The 24899-nt window shown below is 53.4% G+C and overlaps 2 protein-coding genes across 4 annotated transcripts in view; one reads left to right on the top strand and one right to left on the bottom strand.

Annotated features, from left to right (window-relative positions):
- Window positions 1–112: 112 nt before the first annotated feature.
- REXO4 (REX4 homolog, 3'-5' exonuclease) lies at window positions 113–24125 on the bottom strand. 3 transcript variants are annotated; one of them, XM_032261995.1, is made up of 8 exons: window positions 24112–24125; window positions 9705–10051; window positions 7520–7663; window positions 7043–7236; window positions 5223–5311; window positions 2970–3044; window positions 1825–1899; window positions 113–1117 (listed from the first exon to the last, which is right to left on the bottom strand). In XM_032261995.1, the coding sequence occupies exons 2-8, from the start codon at window positions 9995–9997 to the stop codon at window positions 998–1000; spliced, it is 990 nt and encodes a 329-aa protein (XP_032117886.1). In that variant the 5' UTR covers window positions 9998–10051; window positions 24112–24125; the 3' UTR covers window positions 113–997. The 3 variants fall into 3 exon arrangements, with proteins under 3 accessions (XP_032117886.1, XP_032117885.1, XP_032117887.1); XM_032261994.1 differs by lacking the exon at window positions 24112–24125 and adding an exon at window positions 12012–12468; XM_032261996.1 differs by lacking the exons at window positions 7043–7236; window positions 7520–7663; window positions 24112–24125 and adding an exon at window positions 12012–12366 and having other exon boundaries at window positions 9705–9873.
- ADAMTS13 (ADAM metallopeptidase with thrombospondin type 1 motif 13) overlaps window positions 16952–24899 on the top strand; it is a 36548-nt gene continuing 28600 nt past the window's right edge. The window contains exons 1-7 of the mRNA XM_032261991.1: window positions 16952–17766; window positions 18278–18344; window positions 18965–19122; window positions 21549–21632; window positions 21947–22071; window positions 22209–22355; window positions 24629–24766. Of these exons, the coding sequence (XP_032117882.1) occupies window positions 17662–17766; window positions 18278–18344; window positions 18965–19122; window positions 21549–21632; window positions 21947–22071; window positions 22209–22355; window positions 24629–24766 (824 nt within the window). The 5' untranslated portion in view covers window positions 16952–17661. The remainder of the gene's footprint in view (window positions 17767–18277; window positions 18345–18964; window positions 19123–21548; window positions 21633–21946; window positions 22072–22208; window positions 22356–24628; window positions 24767–24899) is intronic.

Genomic DNA, 24899 nt, shown 5'->3' with positions numbered 1-24899 from the left:
ATTCTGCAGTCTCTGTAACCCTCACCCCTGGCTGGGTCAGGGGGCAGCAGTCCGGACACAGCAGTCTTTCCAGACCATTCTAGATGACAGATGACACTGAGTCTCCACAGGCTCCATTCAAAGTAAACATCTGCGTTTATTTTAAATTACATCCACGGCGTGTCTGCACCTTTTCTGTCCTGCTGTCAGGTGCCCCAGTAATGCCTTGGACTCCATCTCCTTGTCAGTGCCACTGGTTGTTCCTGACTCTAGTTCCTGGGGAGCCTCTAACTGGAGCCTAGCCAAGAAAGCCACCGGCTGCGCCACCTAGCTTCTCCAGCTGAAACAGCCCACAGTCAGGGTATCTGCTGGCCTCCAAGAACAACCATGGTCACCGTGCCCCGGCGATGGAGCCGCATGTCCTTGTGCCATGGGGAGAAACCTCTGCTGGGTGACCTGCCAGCCAACCCTGGGCCAATTTAGACAAAGGCTCAAAGTTCAAATGGCCACAGGACACCCCTGATGTGACAACTGCTGTACTGGCCAGCTGTATCTCAGGAGCTGACTGCAGACACCTGCGCTGGCTTCCTCAAGTCCGGCAGATCTCGTTACGTCCCCTAAGACAAAGGAGGAAATGTGGCTCCCCAAGAGGAAGGTGCTGAGCACCCGGGATGAGTCACCAAAGATGCGTGGTGCCAGCATAATACAGGCTGGCGGCCCACACGTCCCATCCCTGCCTCGCCCTTGGGGTCAGCAGTCAGTAAAGGGTGGCCAGGTGTGCCCACAGCAGTCCCTGCGGCCCACATCCTGGCTTCTACCATCTGGCCCCAAACACACATGGACAGTAAGACCAGGTCTCAGACCACAAAGTCAAGAGGGAGGAGTATGCTCTCAGCAGCACCCACACCACGCCCCTCTGCCATGATTCTGAAGTTGCCACTCTGGGGAGATGTGATCCGTCCCTGTGACTGGTCACACTGCCTCTGTAGGAGGGCGGAAGCAGCAGAGGGCAGGGCTGCTAGGCGTCGTCACTGCAGTGGTCTGGAGCAGTCAGCAGGGGATGCCTGTCTCGGGCCATGCTCTCCCACTCCTTCTTCACCATGATGTACAGTCTCATTGCTGCCTGGGCATCCTGAATCTAGACAAGAAAACATCCCAGCAGGTGACAAGGCACAGCCACAGTCAGCTCTGCAATGACCAAGCCCAGCCACTCTGCTAGGGAGGTGCTGAGTGAGACATGGACCTGGCTGCCAGATGTCACCAGGATGGGGAGGGAGGACACGCAGGCAGCAGAGAGAGCAATGACCTGATGGTCTCCACACTTCTGTGACTCAGACGCTCCTCCCAGAAGAAAGGGAAACCCCAAGAGGAGAAGCAACAAACACGCTGCCTTTTTAGGTTTCTGAATGCAGGGTGATGGCAGGCTCGGTGCTGGGCACAGGGGCACAAGGACCAAGCAGACAGGCAAAAAGGGTCCAAAGGCTGAGGCCACGCTGCAGGTGGCGACTGCTCCACCGCGGCAGAGCCAGCTGCTGGCAGGACTAGTCAGGGCAGGATGGGGTCGGGGTCAGGGTCGGGGGAGCCTTGTAATTATGTGGCGACTTTTTCTCCAAATAACGAGAATGTGGTAGTTCTTTTGTGTTAAGTGTTAATTCGTTAAATGTGCACATTCAGAATTTGATCAAAAATCCATCTCTGCTCTGCCAATTTTTTTGGGGACCAATAGCCTTGTAGGAAAAGTATGTGCCCAGGCCCCACCTCCCCCATGTCTGCGTCAGGTGGCTCGCACCTGGTTCCAGGTGAGAAATGGCCCCAAACCCCGAGGACTCCCCAGGACACACTCACCGAACAGTGCTCCGCCTGCTGGATCCGGATCCCAAGGATCTTCTCTGAAAGTAGTCTCAGAGACGGCCTTCCACTCTGCAAAGGGGGAGGAGGCGTGTGGGGGTCTCTGCAGTCTCTGCCCACACAGGGTCACCCCACCAACCAGGGAGGGGTTGGCTACTGAACCCCCACCCAAGTGACCTACAGTTTGCTTCTCAGCAGAGGCGCTCATGACACTTAGGGTGGCAGCTACAAGCTGCAACCTCTTTTTTAGCATGATGGGCTGGTGATATACCCCTATCAGCCAATAAAGGGAGCGGGCCAGGGGAGAATCACTTGAGCCAGGAGTTTGAGACCAGCCAGGGCAACACAGCACGACCCTATCTCTACAAAAAAATATAAAAATTAGCCAGGGGTAGTGGCATATGCCTGTAGTCTGAGACACTTGGGAGGCCAAGGTGGGAGGACTGCTTGAGCCTGGGAGGCAGTGGTTACAGTGAGCTGAGATCGTGCCATTGCACTCCTCCAGCGTGGGTGACAGAGCAAGACCCCGTCTCAAAAAAAAAAAAAAAAAAAAAAAGGATGGCTCCGCTCTTGGCACCATCTGGAGCAGACACTCCTCAGTCGGTGGCCCTGTTTCAGAGGTTAGAGTGGAAATAACTCACCCTCCACTGCAATCATTTTTAAGGCCAGTAACTAGCAAAACTATTTTTTTTTTTTTTTTTAGACGGAGTTTCACTCATGTTACCCAGGCTGGAGTGCCATGGCGCCATCTCGGCTCACCGCAACCTCCGCCTCCTGGGTTCAGGCAATTCTCCTGCCTCAGCCTCCTGAGTAGCTGGGATTACAGGCATGTGCCACCATGCCCAGCTAATTTTTTGTAGTTTTTAGTAGAGACGGGGTTTCACCATGTTGACCAGGATGGTCTTGATCTCTTGACCTCGTGATCCACCCGCCTCAGCCTCCCAAAGTGCTGGGATTACAGGCTTGAGCCACCGCGCCCGGCCTGCAAAACTCTATTTTTTAAGATTCCTTCTAGTTTTAAAGGTTAAAAGGAACAACAAAAGCCCTTTAACCAGTAAGTCAGCCACCAGTGACCAGAAACGACAGTAAAGTCGCCAGCAAAACAGAAACACAGTATCTTGAGTCACCCTCATTTTAAGTACCTTTACTTGACTCTTGAAAGGTTTATACTTCTGTGTGTCCCGAATCTTCTTTTTTGGATGATCAAGAAATAGTACCTAGAAAAAGGAAATATGATGATCATTATTTTCATTTTTGGTTTGTAGCGGAACACCCCACTTTTTTTTTTGCAAGTAACATCTTTTTTTTCTTTTTGGAGACAGAGTCTTGCTCTGTCACCCAGACTGGGGCGCAATGGCTCGATCTTGGCTCACTGCAACCTCCGCCTCCTGGGTTTGATTCTCCTGCCTCAGCCTCCTGGGTAGTTATAAGCGCCATCATGCCCAGCTAACTTTTGTATTTTTTAGTAGAGATGGGGTTTCACCATGTTGGCCAGGCTGGTCTCGAACTCATAACCTGAGGTGATTCACCCGTCGTGGCCTCCCAAAGTTCTGGGATTACAGGTGTGAGCCACCATGCCTGGCCTGCAAGGGAATCCAAGTACATCACACACACACAGAAATGAGGCATTGACATAAACTCCAGAAGGAGATTTATCGCACTGATGTAAGCTGATGCCCAATAGAGAGGCAATAAAAACAAAATCTTGAAATCAAGGAAGTAGGAGAAATACAGTCAACAATTAACCAGCAGCCAACTTATTCCTATATACTTGTATTTTGAGTTGCTTCTGCACATCAGGAAGTTGGAAATAACACATTTTTAACAGCTCATCTCGCAATCTGGTCATGCAATCTTTTTTTTTTTTTTTTTTTCCTTGTTTTGATAAGGTCTCACTCAGTCACCCGGGCTGCAGTGCTGAGGTAATCATGGCTCATTGCAGCCATCACCTCCCGGGCTCAACTGATCCTCCTACCCCAGCCTCCTGAGCAGCTGGGACTACAGGCACACACCACCACACCTGGCTAATTTTAAAAGCTTTTATCGAGATGGAGTCTCCCTGTGTTGCTCAGGCTGGTCTCCAACTCCTGGCCTCAAGCAATCCTCCAGCCTCAGCCTCCCAAAGAGCTGGGATTTCAGGCATGAGCCACTGTGCATGATCCTTAGCATCATCTTCAAGAAAGACTTAAACATGAGGTGCACAAGTTACCAGGGATGGAACCAGAGTTAGGAGGGAAGGACAAGTTACCACAGCGGCAGTCTTTAAGGGGATACAATACAAGCACACAGAAGAGGACATTGCCTGGGTAGTTCTCATCTCAGTCTTACCCTCCGTAAACAAGCGTGAACACCTCTAGCGCTGGTACCGAACCCGAGGTCTCTGCGGTGCCGTAACGCCCGGCATCGGTACCGAACCCGAGAGGTCTCTGCGGTGCCGTAACGCCCGGCATCGGTACCGAACCCGAGAGGTCTCTGCGGTGCCGTAACGCCCGGCATCGGTACCGAAACCGAGAGGTCTCTGCGGTGCCGCAACGCCCGGCATCCGTACCGAACCCGAGACATCTCTGGAGCAACACAGCAAAGGCTGCCCTGGGCATTAGCATCTCCGCCACTTCCTTCTGAATGGCTTCAAGCTCCTCACACCCCCAAATGCCTCAAGCTGGTGGGCAGAGGGGAAAACTTTGGAAGTGTCTCTTCTGTCTAGCAGACTGGCCTCCCCACTGTTCCCACTGCATCCTTTAAACTTTCTCCTGTGAATACACTGCCAGCTGCCACGGGGGCTCTCTCTGCCTGACTTTTTGTTCCTGCCTCGGGAGACCAAGGGATGGAGGGCTGCCCTCCCGACCCACAGCGCCTTCCCTGCCCAGGGTCTGTACATGTCTTTGACCTTGTTTCCCACAGTGGTGGTGTCTGAATTTGCGGCTTGCATCTGAAGAACCAGGGTCTGCCCCAGGCGGGGTTCTCCTGGGGAAGCCAGGAAGAAGGCTGGCTCCCAGGGCCAGGGTGATGGTCAGGCAGGCGTAACCTGAACATGGGCCACAGGGCATCTGCCAGGAGAAACTGGTTTCCCGAGGCGGGGGAGCCCTGGTCACAGACGGGACAACTGGGCATTAGGCCTTCCTTTAGTTGAAAGAGGTTATCAGCCACCGTCATTTCTTGTTAGGGTGGGAATGCCAGTTTCGTTTGTGGCTCTCAAAACAAGAGCCTCGCATGGCTCCTAAAACAAGTAAGAACTCGGCACGTGGTATCTCACGTTATTACTAAAGTATTCCCAACATAGGGCACAAACCCAAACATTTTTTAAAAACTCCACAACACAGACAGCACAAGGCCATGAGTGTAACACACACGGTTGAGGGGGGTGCAGGCCGAGTCCCCAGGAGGGAGCCCAGTACCTTTAGGTCGTTATGTAGAGCGTGCCCCACTAGAACTCTGCCCTTCAGCATCTCTGCCACTTCCTTCTGAACAACTTCAAGCTCTTCTCCTGGAAAATCAACACAAAGTAGTGGTTTTTTGCAACACACAGATCACCATCATTCTCTGAGGAGGTACTGCTCCCACCCCTGGTAACACCTAAGACAAATGGTCAGACCTGCAATGCCACCTATGGAGGGGTGACTCAAAGCCACCACACCCACCCCCCTGTACACCCGGGAGAAGTGCCCTGTGGGCCCCTGGCAGGGGTGGCTGCAAGGCCCACCTCTGAGGAGAGGAAGAAAGCGTTCCGCACAGTCTGCAAAGGCGGCTCGTGGTGGAGAGCATATGCTGAGCGGCACTGAGAAACTTCTAGAGCCGCCTGGCAGCGCAGTTCTGCTATTCAACATCATCATTGCAAATCAGGGCTTATGCCTGACAGTCTTCCAAATGGAAATAAAAACAAGACTGCCTCCACAACATCGGGGAAGCCCTGGGCTCCAGAGGCAGCCCTGCCTGCTTTTGGGGACCACCCCACCTGCAACCCCTCTTGCACCTCATGACTCTGCTCCCGAACAGGGATGATTAGACCAAGGGTGGCCCCAGCCAAGAGGCACCAGCTTCCTTCCCAGGAATCAGACCGAGAGAGGCTGGCCAGTCTACCATTCCGAGGAGTGGCAAGGCCACCCTGGTGGCTGCATGCATCAGTGAAGCGGACAAAGGCAGTGTGCAAAGACTGGAAGGGCACAGAAAAGAGACCACGCGGCCTCAATCCCTAAAGGTCTCCAGAGTCTCCAGGTCCCCGGCCTTGAGGCCACCCTGGAACGCCCTCTCTTCTTATCCCAGACACAGTCTCAGCCTCCAGCTGGATCTGGCATTGTATCACCCTCATGGCCCTATAGTCTGCTCTCAATGCCACGGCCAGAGGGAACCTCCCAGAACCTAAGCCAGACCAGGCCTCTCAGTGCTCATAACCTTTCCAGGGATTCCCAAGATCCTCACTAGGGTCCGTGAGATTCCATGATCTTCCCCCTTTCAACCACCTTCCTCCTATCCCACTCTTCACCCCTGCCGGCCTCCTTCCAGGGCCTCTAACACACTCCACCTCAACCCCTACTGCCACGAAATACAAAGCAATTCAAGAACTCTCCTGGTCACCTCTGGGAAGCTGGAGCTATTTTTAAAAATATTTTTAAAAGGCTGGGCACAGTGGCTCATGCCTGTAATTCCAGCACTTTGGGAGGCTGAGGTGGGCAAATCACTAGAGGTTGGGCGCTCAAGACCAGCCTGACCACCATGGAGAACCCTGTCTCTACTAATACAAAATTAGCCGGACGTGGTGGCACATGCCTATAATCCCAGCTACTGGGGAGGCTGAGGCAGGAGAATCGCTTGAACCCACAAGGCAGAGGTTATGGTGAGCCAAGACCAGACCATTGCACTCCAGCCTGGGCAACAAGAGTGAAACTCTGTGTCAAAAAAATAGACACATATATAGTAGACATGAGGTCTCGCTGTGTTGTCCGGGCTGGACTTGAACTCCTGGGCTCAAGCAATCCTCCCTCCTCAGCCTCCACCGTGCCTGGCTACCAGCCTGGTCTTGAGGTCAGCGGACAGGAGGCACTGAAGCGTAAAAGCCGTCTAAGGATGCCTTTTGTATTTTGAAGCCCATCACCCCAGGAGAAGACAAGACGCATCGAAACTAGCTCCAGTGAGTGGTCCCAGACAGAAAAGAGAACAAACGGGAGAAAACGAACCCAGTTACTACCCTTTCTAAGCTCCTGAGCCGCAGATGACGTACCCTGCTGGAGGTTCTCAGGCCGAATCCCACTGACCGCTGTCCTATAGTCCGTCACGGGCTCGGTCGGCTTGATGTATTTGTCATAAACGCACTTCCCGTACTGGTTCACGATGGACACACGGGCGGCCACGCTCTCCTCCCCCTTGGGGCCCACGCCCACCATCTCAACGTCCAAGGCTAAGGCTCTCGTCAGGCTGAAGGGTAACCAAAGGCTCCAGTTTAATAAACACAGCAGGACCCAGGGCTCCACTTCAGAGCCCCAGGGATCCACGGACTAAGTGTTGGCAGAGAAAAGCTCTCTGCCCCTCACTCATTTGCACCCACAGTTGAGCTCTGTGTGGTCCTGGTTCTTGGCAGGATGCTGGGAGGTGCTTGCTCCATTCACCTGGAGGCAGGGAAAGTCTCCTCCTCCTTGAAGAAGCTCTACCCGCTACACCTCAGCATCCGCGGCGGCCCCCGCTCCCCGACCCCGCATACCCGCCGAAGGCCTGCTCTTTCACAAGGCTGAGGCTGCCACTGCCGCTGCTCTGACCCAGCCGTTTCCTCGCTATCTTGGCTGCCTCTGGACCTATGGCAGCTTCGATATCCACCGGGTCCACGTCGTCAAACCAGATGTCTTCCCTAAAAGGCAAAGATGACAGGGTGATGACCAGAAGACTCTAGTGCCACTGGTGGGGTGGGGCTGTGGCGCTGCCAGTGCAGGTGAGTGGAGCGAGGGCACAGTCTGCCCCTCCCACAGGCTAGCCCCAGACGCCCTGGATGCTGGCCCTGCTGCTTCTACTATTTTTACCATCCTGGCATTTTCCTTTTTTTTTTTTTTTTTTTTGAGATGGAGTCTCGCTGGGTCACCCAGCCTGGAGTGCAGTGGTGCAATCTCGGCTCACTGCAACCTTCGCCTCCCAGGTTCAAGATACTCCTGCCTCAGTCTCCCTAGTAGCTGGGATTACAGGCGCCCACTACCATGCCTGGCTAATTTTTTCTATTTTTAGTAGAGATGGAATTTTGCCATGTTGGCCAGGCTGGTCCTGGACTCCTGAGCAAGTGATCCGCCCGCCTCAGCCTCCCAAAGAGCTGGGATTATAGGTGTGAACCACTGCCCAGCCTGATCTCTTTTCTTTTTAATTTGAAAATACACTCATGACCCAAGATTTAGGGACACAGACAAATGCAAAGAATATAAAACAGAAACATATAACCCGCCACCCAGAGGTAATGAGTGCTAACATTTTAATTATGAAAGCAGCAGGTTCATCATCAAACAGGAAACACAGGCAGACACAACGCCTGTAAGCTGGAAAGAGAACGCCCTGCCCTCCACACTCAGATGCTCACACAGGTACAGAACACCTGCTACGGAGTGTGTCTCTTGGGCTAAGGCTAAATGTCATTTCCTTAGAAAAACCCTTCCCGGCCCCACTTGTCCCATGCTCCCAAAACCTTCTCCTCACTGGACTTATCCCGACCACATGCATGCAACAATGGCAGTCTAGTCTGTCCACCGCACTTGACAATAAGCCTCAAGAGGGAGCAGCAGGCCCGCCTTGATGAACTCTCTCTCCCAGACAGCCTGTCCAGCACAACGCAGGGAGGCCCCCAAACAGCTCATTCCTCAGCTGTCAGCGACTGTATCCTCAACATCCAGGCGACACGAAGCCAGCTGTGACTCACGAACACATCACCTCCAGCTGAACCATTCAGACATGGCCACTGACTCCTGGTCCACCCCACATGGGTGGCCAGCACGGGACTTATCCTTTTGTTTTTTTTGAGAGTCTCACTCTGTCGCCTGGGCTGGAGGCAGCAGTGCAATCATGGCTCACTGCAGCCCCCACCTCCTAGGTGATCAAGTGATCCTCCCACCTTGGCCTCCCGAGTAGCTGGGACCACAGGCAACAGCCACCACTCCTGGCTCCATCACAGGGTTTGAGTAATCGCCAGGCACTGAGCCAAGAGTGCCAACCTCACGAGCTCCTTGTGCTGCCACCATGACTATAACAGGCACAGAGGATGTCGGAAACCTGCCCCAAACCGCCCAACTGGTGAGAAAGCAGGGACAGGTCTCACACTCGAGTCTTTCTGGGTTCGGCACACTTTCCTTCACACGCAGACTTGCACCCACTAAATGCTGAGCTCTATTCAACGCTTCAAGATGCAGCTGTGGCCGGGCGCGGTGGCTCACGCCTATAATCCCAGCACTTTGGGAGGCCGAGGCGGGTGGATCACGAGGTCAAGAGATCGAGACCATCCTGGTCAACATGGTGAAACCCCGTCTCTACTAAAAATACAAAAAATTAGCTGGGCATGGTGGCGCGTGCCTGTAATCCCAGCTACTCAGGAGGCTGAGGCAGGAGAATTGCCTGAACCCAGGAGGCGGAGGTTGCGGTGAGCCGAGATCGCGCCATTGCACTCCAGCCTGGGCAACAAGAGCAAAACTCCATCTCAAAAAAAAAAAAAAAAAAAGATGCAGCTGTGGCTATGAAACAGGCCCCGCCTTATCATGCCCACACTCTAGGGAAAATGAGGAACAGCTAAGAAACAAAGGAACAGATGATATCAGGGTAAGGTGACAGAGAATGCAGTGAGGCCACCAGCCTCCGTAAGGAGAGGGGCCTTGGTGAAGTTGCTGTGCCTCGGTCTCAGTGGTGAGGTTGACCACACTTACTCGGTGGGTGGGGCTGGGGCTGCCTCCTTAACTTTCCGCTTCTTATGCTTGATGTCCCCTCGTTCTGGACCAGTGTTGCCATTTGTCCTTTCCTTGGTTCCTGTCTTACTGTGCTCTGCTCCGCTGGCCTTGGTGTGAGGTGCCAGCGCCTTCCTGTCCATCGTGGACCCTGAAGGAACAGAGCCCCCGCTGGCCTTGGGGTCTTTTCCTGCCACCATCTCCTCTCCATTCACCTGAGGCGAGGTCTCTTTTTTGTTTTGCTGGATAATTTTGGGCTTCTTTTTGGAACTCATCTGAGAGATGACAAGAGGCTTGTCTGGGGCCTGAGATTTTTGTTTCAGCAGCCACTGGGACCCAAAATAAAATACATGTTACATTTGAATTTGGAAATTACAGACAGCAAATCGAAAAAACTTACGTATGTATACACACACACACACACACACACACACACCAATCACATATATACAATTCCCATCCACATCACTGAAATTCATTTTCAAACGTTTGGAAAAAGCTTTTTCATTCTCTTGAGTCACTTGTGGTGAGATGCTGTTCTTTGCTTATCTTATTATAACGCATACTTTTTTTTTTTCCTGAGACAGAGTCTTGCTCTGTTGCCAGGCTGGAGTGCAGCGGCACGATCCCGGGTCACTGCAACCTCTGCCTCATGGGTTCAAGCGATTCTCCTGCCTCAGCTTCCCAAGTAGCTGGGACTACAGGTGTGCGCCACCATGCCCAGCTAATTTTTGTGGTTTTTAGTAGAGATGGGGTTTCACTATATTGGCCAGGATGGTCTTGATCTCTTGACCTTGTGATCCGCCCGCCTTGGCCTCCCAAAGTGCTGGGATTATAGGCGTGAGCCACTACACCCAGCAGAGAGCTAGCAGAATGAGCAAGTAGAGTGAGAATGTACTCATCACTGAGGGGAGGGCATAAAGTCATTCATGAGGGATTGGCCCTCATGACCCAATACCTCCCAAGGGCCCCATCTCCAACACTGGGGATCACATTTCTTAAAAAAACAAACAAACAAACAAACAAACAAAAAAAACACTACTTTTAATTTTTATTTAGAGACAGACTCTCACCATGTTGCCCAAGCTGGTCTTGAACTCCTGAGCTCAAGCGATCCTCCTGCCTGGGCCTCCCAAAATGCTGGGACTACAGGTGTGGGCTACTCGGGAGGCTGAGGCAAGAGAATCTCTGGAGCCCAGGAGTTCAGGCAGCAGTGAGCTATGATTCTATCAGTAGCTAACTCCAAGGGACATGGTAAGAATCTACGAATGATGCACGTGAAACCGTCTGGCAGGGAGCAAGCAACCGCTACAGAAGTGCCAGCTACTCGAGAGACAGCACGTACAACACAGCCTTAAAACCAGAGTCAGCCCGACTGGTTCCCAGCTGCCATGTCAAATAATCTATTTAACCTTTTCAGGCCCATATCCTCATCTGCACAATAGAGATGACAAAGGTATCCACTTCACAGCGTTATTGTCGGGCTTGCAAGAGAACACAGGACAGACTGCACATTTTAGGAGCTCAATTAGTATTTACTTCTAGACCATAAGTATTGCTGGAACCCTCCCCATCATATGTCTGCTATTTGCTTTTCACGTCTGCCCAGGGATCTGCTCCCTGTCTTGCTACACAGGCCAACGTGTTCTTTATTTTTTTTGAGACGAAGTCTTGCTCTGTCACCCAGGCTGGAATGCAGTGGTGCATTTTCTCCTCACTGCACCTCCTCCTCCCGGGTTCAAGCGATTCTCCTGCCTCAGCCTCCCGAGTAGCTGGGACTACAGGCTTGCATCACCACGTCCGGCTAATTTTTTAGTAGTAAAGACGGGGTTTTACCACGTTGGCCAGGCTGGTCTTGCACTCCTGACCTCAGGTGGTCTCCCTGCTTGGCCTTCCAAAGTGCTGAGATTACAGGTGTGAGCCACCCCGCCCGGCCACCAGGGTGTTCTTTTCACTGTCCCTGGGTGGTTCGTCTGGCTTTTAAGCTAAATCTCTCTCTGTAAAACCCGTTCTAGTTAGTTCATTAAGCAAAAAGTACAGCAGTTTATCTTTGCTTTTTTGTGCTTGAAATAATTCTTTCATCAATTTCTTTCATGCCAACAAGTTCGAGACCTCCCTCAACAGGGCACCTTTCTTGTGAAAGGCTGTTTACAAGATTTCGATTCAAATGTGCCTCCACAGGTCCTTTTTGGGGCCACCCAAGTCTTTCCCTCCGTCGCGTTCTGCGGGATTGCGCCGCGCAGCGCACGGGGCCTCCCCCGGCTCCGCCCAGGCCCCCTCGAACCTCACCTCCTGCAGAGCCTTCCAGTTTTGAGAGAAGTCTTCTGGTGCCTTTGGAGGTCGCACCACAACCCCCGGGCCGCTTCCCGGCCTCTTGCTTCCCTCCTGCGCCTTGCTTTTCCAAACTCCTTTTTTCTTCTTGTTTTTCTTCCGAGAGAGCGTCTTCACAGGACCCGGCTTAGCCACAGGGCTGCTCGGGGCGCGCTTGGAGGTGGGGACCTTCGCCTTCACCATCCTGCTGCGGTCCAGCGCCTGCGCCGGCAGCCACCCAAGACCTCGGCCTCCCCGGCCCGGCGCCCGCACAACACCAGCGCCTGCCCAGACCAGGGACACACCCGGCCCGGGAAATGACCCCGGAAGAGACCCCGCACGCGTCCCGCACGCCTCGGCGCGCACGCTCCAGTCCGTGGAAGGAAGTGCTCATCTCTCCGCAACCGGCTGGAAACCGGGCCACCGCATCGGTTCCGTGCAGCCTGGGCAGTTCGCCTGGTCGGGAACTGGGCCTCCGCCCTAGCGAGCGGCGTCCTGGGTCGGTGACCTCTGGTTTGGCTGGGGCAAGCTCAGGACCTCCCCGAGATCCGGGACGGGAATAAGTGCGGACGCCGGAAGGGAACTGGGGGACCGCTGTGGGTGTAGCACCCGGCGGGGCAGCAGGGGGTGGGGACGCTGAGCGGTTGGGCTGTTAAGACCCGGGCTCGGTCTCTGGACTGCGTCCTGGACTCCCCGGCCTTTCCCGCCTTGGGCTGCTCCACGCTAAACCCCACAGCGGCTCGTCTTCCATATACAGTGGGGAAACTGAGGCGCAGGGACCGGGAGGAGTTCCCGTCAGTTCACTCAGCCTGGTTTTCCCGGAGCCACAGGACTGCAAAGGCCTTCCAGCAAGATCTGATAATAATACGCCACTACGGGTTATAATTATACTAATGAGTGCATATTATTATTAATCATTGTTATTATTTTTATTTATTTATTTATTTTGAGACGGAGTTTCGCTCTTGTTACCCAGGCTGGAGTGCAATGGCGCGATCTCGGCTCACCGCAACCTCCGCCTCCTGGGTTCAGGCAATTCTCCTGCCTCAGCCTCCTGAGTCGCTGGGATTACAGGCACACACCACCATGCCCAGCTAATTTTCTGTATTTTTAGTAGAGACGGGGTTTCACCCTGTTGACCAGGATGGTCTCGATCTCTTGACCTCGTGATCCACCCGCCTCGGCCTCCCAAAGTGCTGGGATTACAGGCTTGAGCCACCGCGCCCGGCCCATATTATTTTTTATAACAACGACGATACTAAGTCACCAGCACACCATGCCTGGTCCTGACAATACCTCGATAACCACCACCGGTGAGGCCTCCACAAGCCTGAAGCTTCCGTTTGAATCTGGGAAGTGAGAAAGAACACGGGTTCAGCCGAGCCTGAGTGCGAGGTCCGCAAAATGTGTCAGGCCCAGAGAGGTGAGCCTGAGGCTTCAGTCACGCCAGCCGCACCGACGTTTAAAGCCATTTAGATTTTTCTTTCCTTCCCTGTGGTTTCCAGACCAGCTAAAAAATTTCCTAAAATGGTACCACAAAAAGTTGCACAGTATGACCCTCACCCATTATCTTCCTGTGGGTGGAATTTATGATACAAAGAACGACGTCGGCTCCCTACATGGCTTATGTTATTTTAATGAATCAATATAAATTCTTGGTAAACAATTTAGGAACTGCCCCCTAACTTTTTTCCCTTTAAAAACCCACTTGTGGCTGGGGACAGTGGCTTATGCCTGTAATCCCAGCACTTTGGAAGTCCGAAGCAGGAGTATCGCTTGAGCCTAGGAGTTCAAGACCAGCCTGGGCAATGTAGGGAGACCACCCCGCAACCTGACTCTACCAAATAAATAAATAAATAAATTAGCTGGGCATAGCAGCACATGCTTGTGGTTCCACGTACTGGGGAGGTAGAGGCTGCAGTGAGCCATGATCATGACACTGCACTCCAGCCTGGGCGACAGAGTGAGACCCCATATCAAAAAAATAAATAATAAAAACCCACTTGTAAATGATGCTACTCAGAGCATATATTCAAGGCAACTTCAGTCTATGACTCCTAGGCTCTAATCCTTAACCATGGCTCAAATAAGCTATCTATTTATATTAATTTTGCCTCGGTTTCTTCCTTTAGGTTGACAGGGGCCTACAGGGAAACACAGATAATAAGTGAATAAATCAAGATAATTTTGGATAGCACGGACTACAATGAAGACGATAAAATGAGATGTTGTAGAGATTGACTGGTAGTGGAATTGTCAGACAAAACACAGGACACCCAGTTCTACAGGAGCTTTAGATGAATGTAATTTTTGATATAAGCATATCTCATGCAAAATTTGCAATATTTGGGACATAGTTATGCTAAAATTTATTTGTCACTTATCTGAAATTCTAATTCAACGTGGTGTCCTGATTTTTATTTTCTAAATGTGGCAACCATAAATGGGAGGCCAACACAGGGTCATGAAGGATGCCTCTTGGAGGAAGCAATGTCCGAGCTGAAGCTTAAATGTGCAGACTGGGGGTCAGAGGGAACAGCAAGGCATTTGATGAACTGGAGGAATGGAAAGAAGGCTGGTGTGGCTAAAATTCTGTGAGCAAGGGGGAAAGTGTGGGAGATGGAGGCAGGTAGGGGCCAGACCACAGATTTGAGAACCTTGTTGGTTTCAGGAAAGACATTTCATTCCAAGAGCAAAGGGAAGCTGTTGTTTTTAAGCTAGGGAGTGATGCAATCTGATTTATGTTTTCAAAAGATTACTGAAGTGGCCGGGCGCGGTGGCTCAAGCCGGTAATCCCAGCACTTAGCAGGGAGACCAGGTATGAGACTGTTAAGATTCCTGTGCCAGCCACGGTGCGGCTTAGATTAGGGTGATGTGTCAGTTTGAGACTCCAGGAAGGAGTCACACAAGAGTTAGGCATGCAAAGTATTAACTGGGGCCTGTAAGAGGTAAAGGGGAAGGTTAAGGATGGGCAGAGAGGGCCTTCAGACCATGATGCCAATCTGATGCTGGTGAGGGGAAGGCGGGGAAGAGGCAGGGGTGGGCAGGGAGAGCCTTGTCCTGTACTGCAGAGCTGATGAGGGTTTGGCCAACACAATGGAGAGTTCTGGGGCAAAGATTGCTCATTAGCGGAATCTTCCACTGGAAAGAAGCATCCAGGCGTAAGTGTCCCCTCAGCGTCGTCCCTCGCTGCCAGGGTGTGGCAGTGGGAGAGTGTGGTCTCGGCCTGAATGTTGGCCACAGACCACCCGATGCTGCATTAGGGGCTGTCTGCGAACCAGTGCCTCTCAGCTGCATGGCAAGGTCTCTGTTGAAGGAAGAGCTGAACACCTCCATTCTGAGGGTAGCACACATGCCAGCTGTGAAAAGAGGGAGTGGGCAGATGTCTTTTTTCAGACGGAGTCGCTCTGTCACTGTGGTTGGAGTGCAGAGGCACAATCTCAGCTCACCGCAACCTCCGCCTACTGAGTCCAAGCGATTCTCCTGCCTCAGCCTCCCGAGTAGCTGGGATTACAGGTGCATGCCACCACGCCCAACTAATTTTCGTATTTTTAGTAGACCCGGGTTTTTGCCATGTTGGCCGGGCTGTCTCCAACTCCTGACCTCAAGTGATCCATCCACCTCAGCCTCCCAAAGTGCTGGGATTACAGGCGTGAGCCACCGTGCCCTGTCAGGAGTGGATAGATTTGATGTGTGTGTGTAACAGGCAGAGGTTCACAGAGTAACAGGGAAGTGACATGAGGCTGGCTCCTAGGATTTTGGTCTGAGCAACTCGTTGTGGCCATTTATCATCTCAATAAATGTCTTCGGGGAGCAGGGTGAAGTTCGAAGTCCTTTCACACTTGCTGAATAGAAAATTGCTGGGCTCAGTGGCTCATGCCTGTAACCCTAGCACTTTGGGAGGCCAAGGTGAGCGGATCACCTGAGGTCGGGAATTAGAGACCAGCCTGACCAACATGGAGAAACTCCGTTTCTACTAAAGATATAAAATTAGCCGGGCGTGGTGGTGCATGTCTGTAATCCCATCTACTCAGGAGGCTGAGGCAGGAGAATCGCTTGAACCTGGGAGGTGGAGGTTGCGGTGAGCTGAGATTGTGCTATAGCACTTCAGCCTGGGCAACCAGTGGAAAACAAGAAAGAAAGAGAAAGAGAGAGAGAGAGAAGGAAGGAAGGAAAGAAAGAAAGAAGGAAACAAAGAAAAGAGAAAGGAAGGAGGGAGGGAGGGGAAAGAAAGAAAGAGCAGAAAAGAAAAAGAAGAAAGAAAGAAAGGAAGGAAGGAAGGGAAGGAAGAAGGGAGGGAGGGAGGGAGGGGAAAAATTAGCCAGGCTGGTGACATGCACCTGTAATCCCAGCCACCAGCTGAGGCAGAAGAATTGCTTGAACACGGAAGGCAGAGGTTAGAGTGAGCCGAGATTGTGCCACTGCTGCACTTCAGACTTGATGACAGAGCAAGACTGTCTCAAAAACAAAAACCAAGAAGGAGACGCCAGAGTCATGTGCTGATGAGGTGAGCCAGTTACCAGGCTCCCCACATCTCAGCATGCCCCTTCTCCAGGGGCCGCCCCCCTTCCTCCTTGAAGGCACCCCCCCCCCCCCCCCCCCCGTTCCTTTATCCTGCTGTCCTTTTCTCCATAACACTTACCACCTTTGAACGTGCTACAGACACAACATGCGTTTGTCTAGCAACTTTGTTGTCTGGCTCTCTTCCCTAGAATTTTAGCTGTGAGAGGCCGAGGCTGCTGTCTGCCTGGCTGTGGCAGCCTTCCTGGTGTCTAGCACAGCACCTGGCCTGTTGCAGGGGCTCAGTGAAACATTCGTTGGCTGAAGGGACGGATGATGGCTCTGGCAGAAGGGCAGAAACTAACGACGCAGGAAGAGAGAGGTGGGGGCATACAGAGCCGGGGCCTGGCAGCTGTGTCCTCCCTGATTGCAGAGGAGGAGAGAGGCTGCAGGTTGAGGGGTGGAAAGACAGGTGAATACCACTGCTGGTCATCTGCTTACTGCGGCTGTGTGGGTGTGAGGCGTGTGAAAGAGTGGTGTGGAGCAAGTGAAGAGAGCCTTCCCGGAGGCGAAGGGGATTGCCAGGCAGTTTGTGACAATGAATGCAGAGCTCCGGTGCCATCAGCCCACTTCTGCGACTCTCCCCATCAGGCGCAGGCACAGAGTAGGCGGAGAGTTGAGCCAGAACTGCGGTGCCTTTGGCACGGCCTCTCATCTGTCAGGTGGGAGCGGGGACCCCGGGAGAGAGAGCCAGCTCGAGGTCCCAGCATTCCTCCTGAACCCCTGTCTGCAGGTTTCTGGTCGTGTTCCGTCTCCTCCAGACTAGATGGCTTAGCTGACCTCTAAGAAAGTGGGCATGCACATTCGGAGAGCTTTCTGGGGTACAAGACTGGGCTGCGGGGTACCCTGAACTGGGACCATCTTAGAGCAAGGCCCAGGTTGCAGCAGGAAAAGTAACAGGCCGCCCACCCCAGCCATAGCCCCTGCCCTGGCAGGAAGCTCCCAAGAGTAAACACTGCGTAATGGTCCCGCCCAGCGAGCAGGCCTGTCCCATCTCACATCGACCAGATTTCCAGCCACCAAGGCCACCTCTCAGTCTGCTCCACTCCGCAGGGTGGCTCTCCTGAGGATGCGCCAGCATCACCCCCGGGCGAGATGCCCTCCCCTCTGTGTGGCCGGAATCCTTGCCTGTGGCTTTCTTCTGGGCTGCTGGGGACCCTCGCATTTCCAGCAGGTGCGATCATTTGCGGGAGCGCAGGTACTGTGGGAGCCTCTGAGTGCTGAAAGCAGGTCACCTGGGGCGAGGGGAGAGCCGAACAGCTGACTTTATCAGCTTCGGGGTTTGCACTGGGCAGGGGAGTCCGCACTTGGGGTTTTGGGGGGTGACGTGTGCTCACTGAAGAGGCAGTGGTGTCTCAGTTCCACCTGCTCATCCGATAAAGCTGAACAGAAAGACACTAGCTTGTCCCAGACTGTGTGGGTGGCTCTTCTCCGCCTCTCCCGTCTCTGGGTTCCCCCTGTCCTTCTTGGTCGGCCTCACCCACCTCCTGCCTCCTGTCTCCCTCTTCATCCACCTCTCTCTCTCTTTTTTTTTTCTTTTTTAAGACATGGGGTCTTGTTATGTTGCCCTGACTGGTCTCACACTCCTGGACTCAAGTGACCCTCCCACCTCGGTCTCCCAAAGCGTCAGGGTTACAGGCGTGAGCCACTGCGCCCGGCCTCGTCCATCTTCTTTTGTCTTGCAGAGTTGTCTTCAGACTCTGGAGCCAGAGACCGTGTCCTCTTACACGAGCCCTGGTGCTCCCTTAAAAGGTACTTGTCCTGGTGTCTTCTCTCCCGGGGGAGTTTCTCAGGACTTTCAAGGGGTATCTCACCACTGAATCAGTGGTCTGGGATTTTTGGTGGATCTGGTGGGAGAAGGTCAGAGAAGCTGCCATCACCCCTGTTAATTAACTCTGTTACTTCCTGCCAAGTTGATAGAAGCTGGTCTGGGTGTTTTGGCCAAGCTAGGGTTCTCACCCTAGCTTCTGTTGAATATCACAAGGGAACGGTCGCCGATTGGCTGGCCTGTCCTGCCCCATGGCCTCTGCTGAGCTGGCTGATTTTCAGGAGCTCTTGTGGTTTCTGGCTGTGGATGTAAATATTTATTCCTTCTGTGGGAAACAAGATAGGTTCTGGCTCAGGCTCCCTCCTAAGGCCATGGATTTCCTTATGATAAAGGTCTGTCCCCACTGCCCACAGGCCTGTGTCTGTGACCTTCTCCGGGTGCCAGCCCCCTTCCCAACAGGGCCATTGGTGACTTGACTAATGGCTGATGGGGGCCAGAGGCAGATGGGCTAGTGGTCGAGGGAATGGGAGGGCATCCTCTCCTGTTAGCTTGCCACTACTTGCTCTCTGGAACCATCGTCCTCTGCTGTCCCTTGCCCCTCCAGGCCACCCTCCTTTGCCCGGCTCCCAGAGGCAGAGGCAGAGGCAGAGGCGGGCTGCAGGTGGTATCCTACATCTGGAGCTGCTGGTGGCCGCGGGCCCCGATGTCTTCCAGGCTCACCAGGAGGACACGGAGCGCTACGTGCTCACCAACCTCAACATCGTGAGTGCTCTGTGGGAGTGGCCTCCAGGGATGGCGCCGGACCCTGCAGACCCCCACAGCCAGGGCTGGTGACCAATGTCTGTGGACTGGTGTTTCTGGTAGTCTGAATACTGTGGGTTAAACTCAGGTAGAATGGCTCCGGGCTCTTCCTCTTCTCCCTCCCCTGGGTGGAGGTGGGTGAGGTCCCACACCGCCCTCAGCTCCATAGCAGACGCACACCCTGCAGCCTCTCCCTACTCGAGTCCCTTCACCTGGGACCACCCTCAAGGCTGGTCTCGTCCCCAGTATCCATTTGACCCCCAGGAAGCTCAGCTAACACGACCCTGGCAAACGGGGGTGTGTGTGCTGCTCACTCTGCCCCCTGCACCCCAGCCCTTCCCTCTGCATCCCGACCCTGCCCTCTGCACCCCGACCCTGCCCTCTGCACCCCGACCCTGCCCTCTGCACCCCGACCCTTCCCTCTGCATCCCGACCCTGCCCTCTGTACCCCAACCCTGCCCTCTCTCTGTTCTGTCATCCCCTACTCAGAGTGGCAAGGACAGGTCACCAGTCTGAAGTCTAAACAGAGACAGCTGGCAAAGGAGATGCCAACCTTCATTTCTTGCTAGCACCCGAATTACCGTCACTCGAAAGCTGGGGAAGTGTAGGCAGGGAAGCACTACCCCCTAACCGCCATCTCAGAAAGGCAAACAAGGCCGGGTGCGTTGGCTCACGCCTATAATCCCAGCACTTTGGGAGGCCGAGGAGGGCGGCTGAGGTCAGGAGTTTGAGACCAGCCTGGCCAACATGGTGAAACCCTGTCTCTACTAAAAATACAAAATTAGCCGGGCATGGTGGTGGGCTCCTGTAATCCAAGCTACTTGGGAGGCTGAGGCAGGAGAATCGCTTGAACCTGGGAGGCAGAGGTTGCTGTGAGCCAAGATTGCACCACTGCACTCCAGCCGGGACAGCAAGAGTGAAACTCCGTCTCAAAAGAAAAAAAAATAAAGGAAGACAAACAAGCCAGCAAAGGCAGTTTGAACAGACCCCATGCAGCTAGAGCACACACACAAGGCACAAAAAACGACGGTGTGCTAGGCAGCAAGGCCTGGAGGAGTTAATACCTTTAAAAATACCAGGTTGCATCTGTCAACTGTGTACAATGGTGTCGGGCATGATAAGAAGAAACTTACACAATTCATTCACTGAAAAAATGTTTTAAAATTCTTACTGGATTTGGGGAACAAAATAGGAAATTAGCCTCAGCTGATAACTCCAGGTCCCTTTCCTGTCCCCTTGGTCTGCTCCAGAGGAGGGGACTGCTCTGCCGTCACTCAGTAAGTTGGCCCTGAAGTACATTTCTGCTCCCAGCTGCAGGCAGCTCCCTCTGTATGTGGGGTACCTAGTGCCACTTTGCCCCCAGCCTTGGATCTGGTCACCTATTTTTTTTTGATACGGAGTCTCACTGTGTTGCCCAGGCTGGAGTGCAATGGCGCCATCTCGACTCACTGCAACCTCCACCTCCTGCGTTCAAGCAATTCTCCTGCCTCAGGCTCCTGAGTAGCTGGGATTACAGTCTGGTGCCACCACACCCAGCTAATAATTTTTTTTTTTTTTTTTTTCTGAGATAGGGTTTCATTTTTTCAGCCCAGGCTAGAGTGAAGTGGCACAATCTCGGCTCACTGCAACCTCCACTTCCCAGGTTCAAGCGATTCTCCTGCCTCAGCCTCCTGAGTAGCTGGGATTACAGGCGCCTGACACCACGCCTGGCTAATTTTTTTTTGTATTTTTAGTAGAGATGGGGTTTCACCAGTTTGTCCAGGCTGGTCTTGAACTCCTGACTTCAAGTGATCTGCCCACCTCGGCCTCCCAAAGTGCTGGGATTACAGGTGTGAGCCACCATGCCTGGCCCCAACCCTAATTTAGAGGACGGGCTGGTGCAATACAGGTTGGCCACAGTCACCATTGTGACAGACACACCCATCTGGAGAGGGAGGAGAGAGCCTTTCTTGAGAGGGGACCAGGAAAGTTTCCTGGTGGGAGGAGGGGACCCTCCTGCCAGTCATGAACATGGGTCAGATTCAGCAAACAGGTGGAAGAGAATGTGCTGTGGGCAGGGAGCAGAGACGGGAAAGCCTGGGCTGAATGTGGGCTGAGAGGAGGAGCGTTCGACCGGAATATCCAACCCGTGACTGTCTCCGTGCTCCCATCCCTTGCTTCGGAGTTTCTTTTCCATGCGTTATTTGGCCTTCCTGAGCCATGAGCTGAGGAGAACTAGAGACACGGCTGACAGTGCCTGGCACTTTAAGCGTCCCCACAGCACCCCACACATGCTGATGGAGCAGCCCCTCCAGCCCTTCACACCCGGGGGTCCCTGGAAATCAGCAACTGCCTGGGGCTGGCAATGCCCACCGGATGGGTTACCTCTCTCATTTGCCCTTTCACAGGGGGCAGAACTGCTGCGGGACCCATCCCTGGGGGCTCAGTTCCGAGTACACCTGGTGAAGATGGTCATTCTGACCGAGCCTGAGGTAGGCATGGAGTTGGAGCTTGGCACTCCATACGGAGTGTGAAACCCAAGTCACCGCGTCTCCTTCCGCTTTAACCTCTTCCTGGGTGCCCCAATCAGCCTGGGTCACAGAAGGGCGTTCAGACCAGCTGCCCTCCCAGCTCACCCAGCACTCAGCTCAGGCTGCCTGATTACTTCTCTGAGCCTCAGCTGTGTCACCTGTAACATGGGCTAGTCATAGGGTTTTATGTGGACTAACTGAGAAACGCGCCGACCACAGTCAGCACGGTGCCTGGTAGGGGTGTCCTAAACGCAGGCTTTGCTGTTGATCCGCAGGGTGCCCCCAATATCACAGCCAACCTCACCTCGTCCCTGCTGAGCGTATGTGGGTGGAGCCAGACCATCAACCCCAAGGATGACATGGATCCTGGCCATGCTGACCTGGTCCTCTATATCACCAGGTAGCCGAGCTTTTTGATGGGGTGCTGGTCGGCCAGCCTGGGAAGGCTGCACCCTTGGCCTTCTCCACTCGGCAAAGGTGACCCCGGGGCAGTCACGTGCCTTCGCACCACCCAAGTGACTGTTTTCTCTCACGGAGGTTTGACCTGGAGCTGCCTGATGGTAACCGGCAGGTGCGGGGGGTCACCCAGCTGGGCGGTGCCTGCTCCCCAACCTGGAGCTGCCTCATTACCGAGGACACCGGCTTCGACCTGGGAGTCACCATTGCCCATGAGATTGGGCACAGGTATGCAGCCCCACCAGCTGTCCCAGGGCTCTGGAAGGAGCTGACCTGGGCCCCCAGGGTGGGGGTGGTCTTGGCAAGCAGTGGGTCTTTGCAGAGTTCTCCAGAGGGGCCTGTACCCCTCACCCCAGCAGAATCAGAAGGGTAGGGTGTGAGGGCAGGGGAATCTGATACTGTTTGATTAAAAGAAACCTTTTTTTCCCAAAAGATGAGCAAAACACATTTAGCAGGTAGAAAATACTTCTGTAGAAAATTCAGGTAAAGAAAAAGCAGGCTGTAAAAATTATCTCAAATCCCACCATTTAGAGATAATGTCTCTTTACTTTTTGTATTTAATTTCAGTGTCTTCTTTACATACACACACATAATTTTTTGTTTGCAAAATTGGGATTTAGTTTGGATTCCCTGAATTAAAGGAAAATTGTGATTATGCTATGCATTCCTTTGTTACCTGCTATTTTTTTTCTTCCTAGGGTGAGTGCAGGATCGACGTGCTCTTTATGTAATAATACATCCCAAACATTAGCCCAGGTCTCTTTCAGGTGTGCACCATAATTTATGTGATCAGTCCCTTCTTCTTGGGTGTCTAGGTTGTCTGAACACGTTTTCCTGTTGTGAATATTATGCATTCTTTTTTTAAAATAGAGACAGGGTTTCACCATGTTGGCCAGGCTGGTCTCGAACTCCTGACCTCAGGTGATCCGCCCGCCTCGGCCTCCTAAAGTGCTGGGATTACAGGTGTGAGCCACCACACCCAGCCAATATTATGCATTCTTGTGGGCAAACCTTCACTCCTACCTATAACCATTTAGGGGGATGGGTTTATTTTCATTTATTTAGTTTTTTAATTATGAAAACAATACCCAATTGTTGGAAAAATTCAAACAGTATGTAATTTCTAAAGTAAAAAGTGAATTTCCACCTTCCTTACCCATCAACCTCCAGCCAATCCTTTTCAATCCCTCTGAGCCTGGGAGGGTCGAGGCAGGGTTCCTGGGTGTGGGGCAAGGCAGGGCTCCTTCTCCCTCAGAGGGAGCATAGTTTCCTTCTGCTGCTGTGATGCAGCACAGGTGAGCCCTAAAACTGGGGGTTAGCCTGGGAGGGTTCTTGGCTTTTTTTTTTTTTTTTTTTTGAGACAGAGTCTCTGTCTGTTGCCAGGCACCAGGCTGGAGGGCAGTGGTGTGATCTTGGCTCACTGCAACCTCCGCCTCCGGGGTTCAGGCAATTCTCCTGCCTCAGCCTCCTGAGTACCTGGGACTACAGGCACTCGCCACCATGCCCAGCTAATTTTTGTATTTTTAGTAGAGATGGGGTTTCACCATGTTGGCCAGGATGGTCTCGATCTCTTGAACTCGTGATCCGCCCGCCTGGCCTCCCAAAGTGCCGTGATTACAGGCGTGAGCCACTGGCCCTTGGCTTTACCCAGGAAGGAATTCAAGAGGGAGCAGGCGGTGTTAGATAGCAGCTTTTTATTGAAGCAGCAGTGGGCAGAGTGTACAGCACAGCGTACAGCTCTTTTGAAGCAGACACTGTGCCCAAAAAGAGCAGCTGGAAGGCAGGGCTGCAGTTCTATTTATACTCACTATTAATTATATGTAAATTAAGGAGCCAGATTATGCAGACATTTCTAGAAAAAGGGGCAGTAACTTCTGGGTGTTGCCACGGCAATGGTAAACTGACATGGCACACTGGTGGGCGTGGCTTATGGAAAGGATCTTCCCACTCCTTGTTTTAGCCAGTCCTCTGGTCCGGTGCCCACCTCTTACAGCGCCTGTGCGCGGCCTCTCCCACCCCATTAGGAGTCCTCCATCAGTTCTGCTTGGGGGAAAGCAAGCTCTGCTGTGACCCTTTGGAAACTGTTCCCCTTCCTGGCCTAGGAATGCAAACAATGGCCAAGGGCAAACACATTTTCATTGAACCTTTAAATCGAGCTTTCCTCTCAGTAGGTGAATTTCATCCCTGTAAACAGCCCCCACCTCTCCGCAGACTCATAACACCATGAATTAATGTGGCTCGCACGTTTTTAAAGCCTTTTGATATTTATTAGCAAAAGACGCGGGAGCCACCCTGCTGGCATTCCCTTCGGGAGTAAACTGAGGCAGGGCGCACGCGGTCCTCTCCACTGTGCCCGGTGAGCAGGTGTCGGAGTCAGGGGTCGACCCGGGTCCGAAAATTCGCTGGCGCTGCGGCGCGAGGGCACCGGGCTCCAGACGCGCCGACCCTGACCCCGCCCGCGCCCTCGCCCGCCGCCTGAGCCAGCTCCTCCTGCCCGCCAGCTTCGGCCTGGAACACGACGGCGCACCCGGCAGCGGCTGCGGCCCCAGCGGACACGTGATGGCTTCGGACGGTGCCGCGCCCCGCGCCGGCCTCGCCTGGTCCCCTTGCAGCCGCCGGCAGCTGCTGAGCCTGCTCAGGTAGCGGCGGCCCCGTGGGAGGGGCGCGTGAGGCTCCAGTTCGCCCGCGGAGCCGCCTGCGCCACCCCGCCCTACGTCCGTCCCCACTCCGCACTCAATCCTCCTTCCTGTCCCCGCTCCAGACCCACAATTG

Source organism: Sapajus apella, unplaced genomic scaffold (assembly GCF_009761245.1).
Source record: "Sapajus apella isolate SASKATOON/1434 unplaced genomic scaffold, GSC_monkey_1.0 scaffold126, whole genome shotgun sequence".
Taxonomy (NCBI): Eukaryota; Metazoa; Chordata; class Mammalia; order Primates; family Cebidae; genus Sapajus; species Sapajus apella.
Note: the sequence above shows the minus strand (reverse complement) of the source record. Positions and strands in the feature narration are given on the sequence as shown.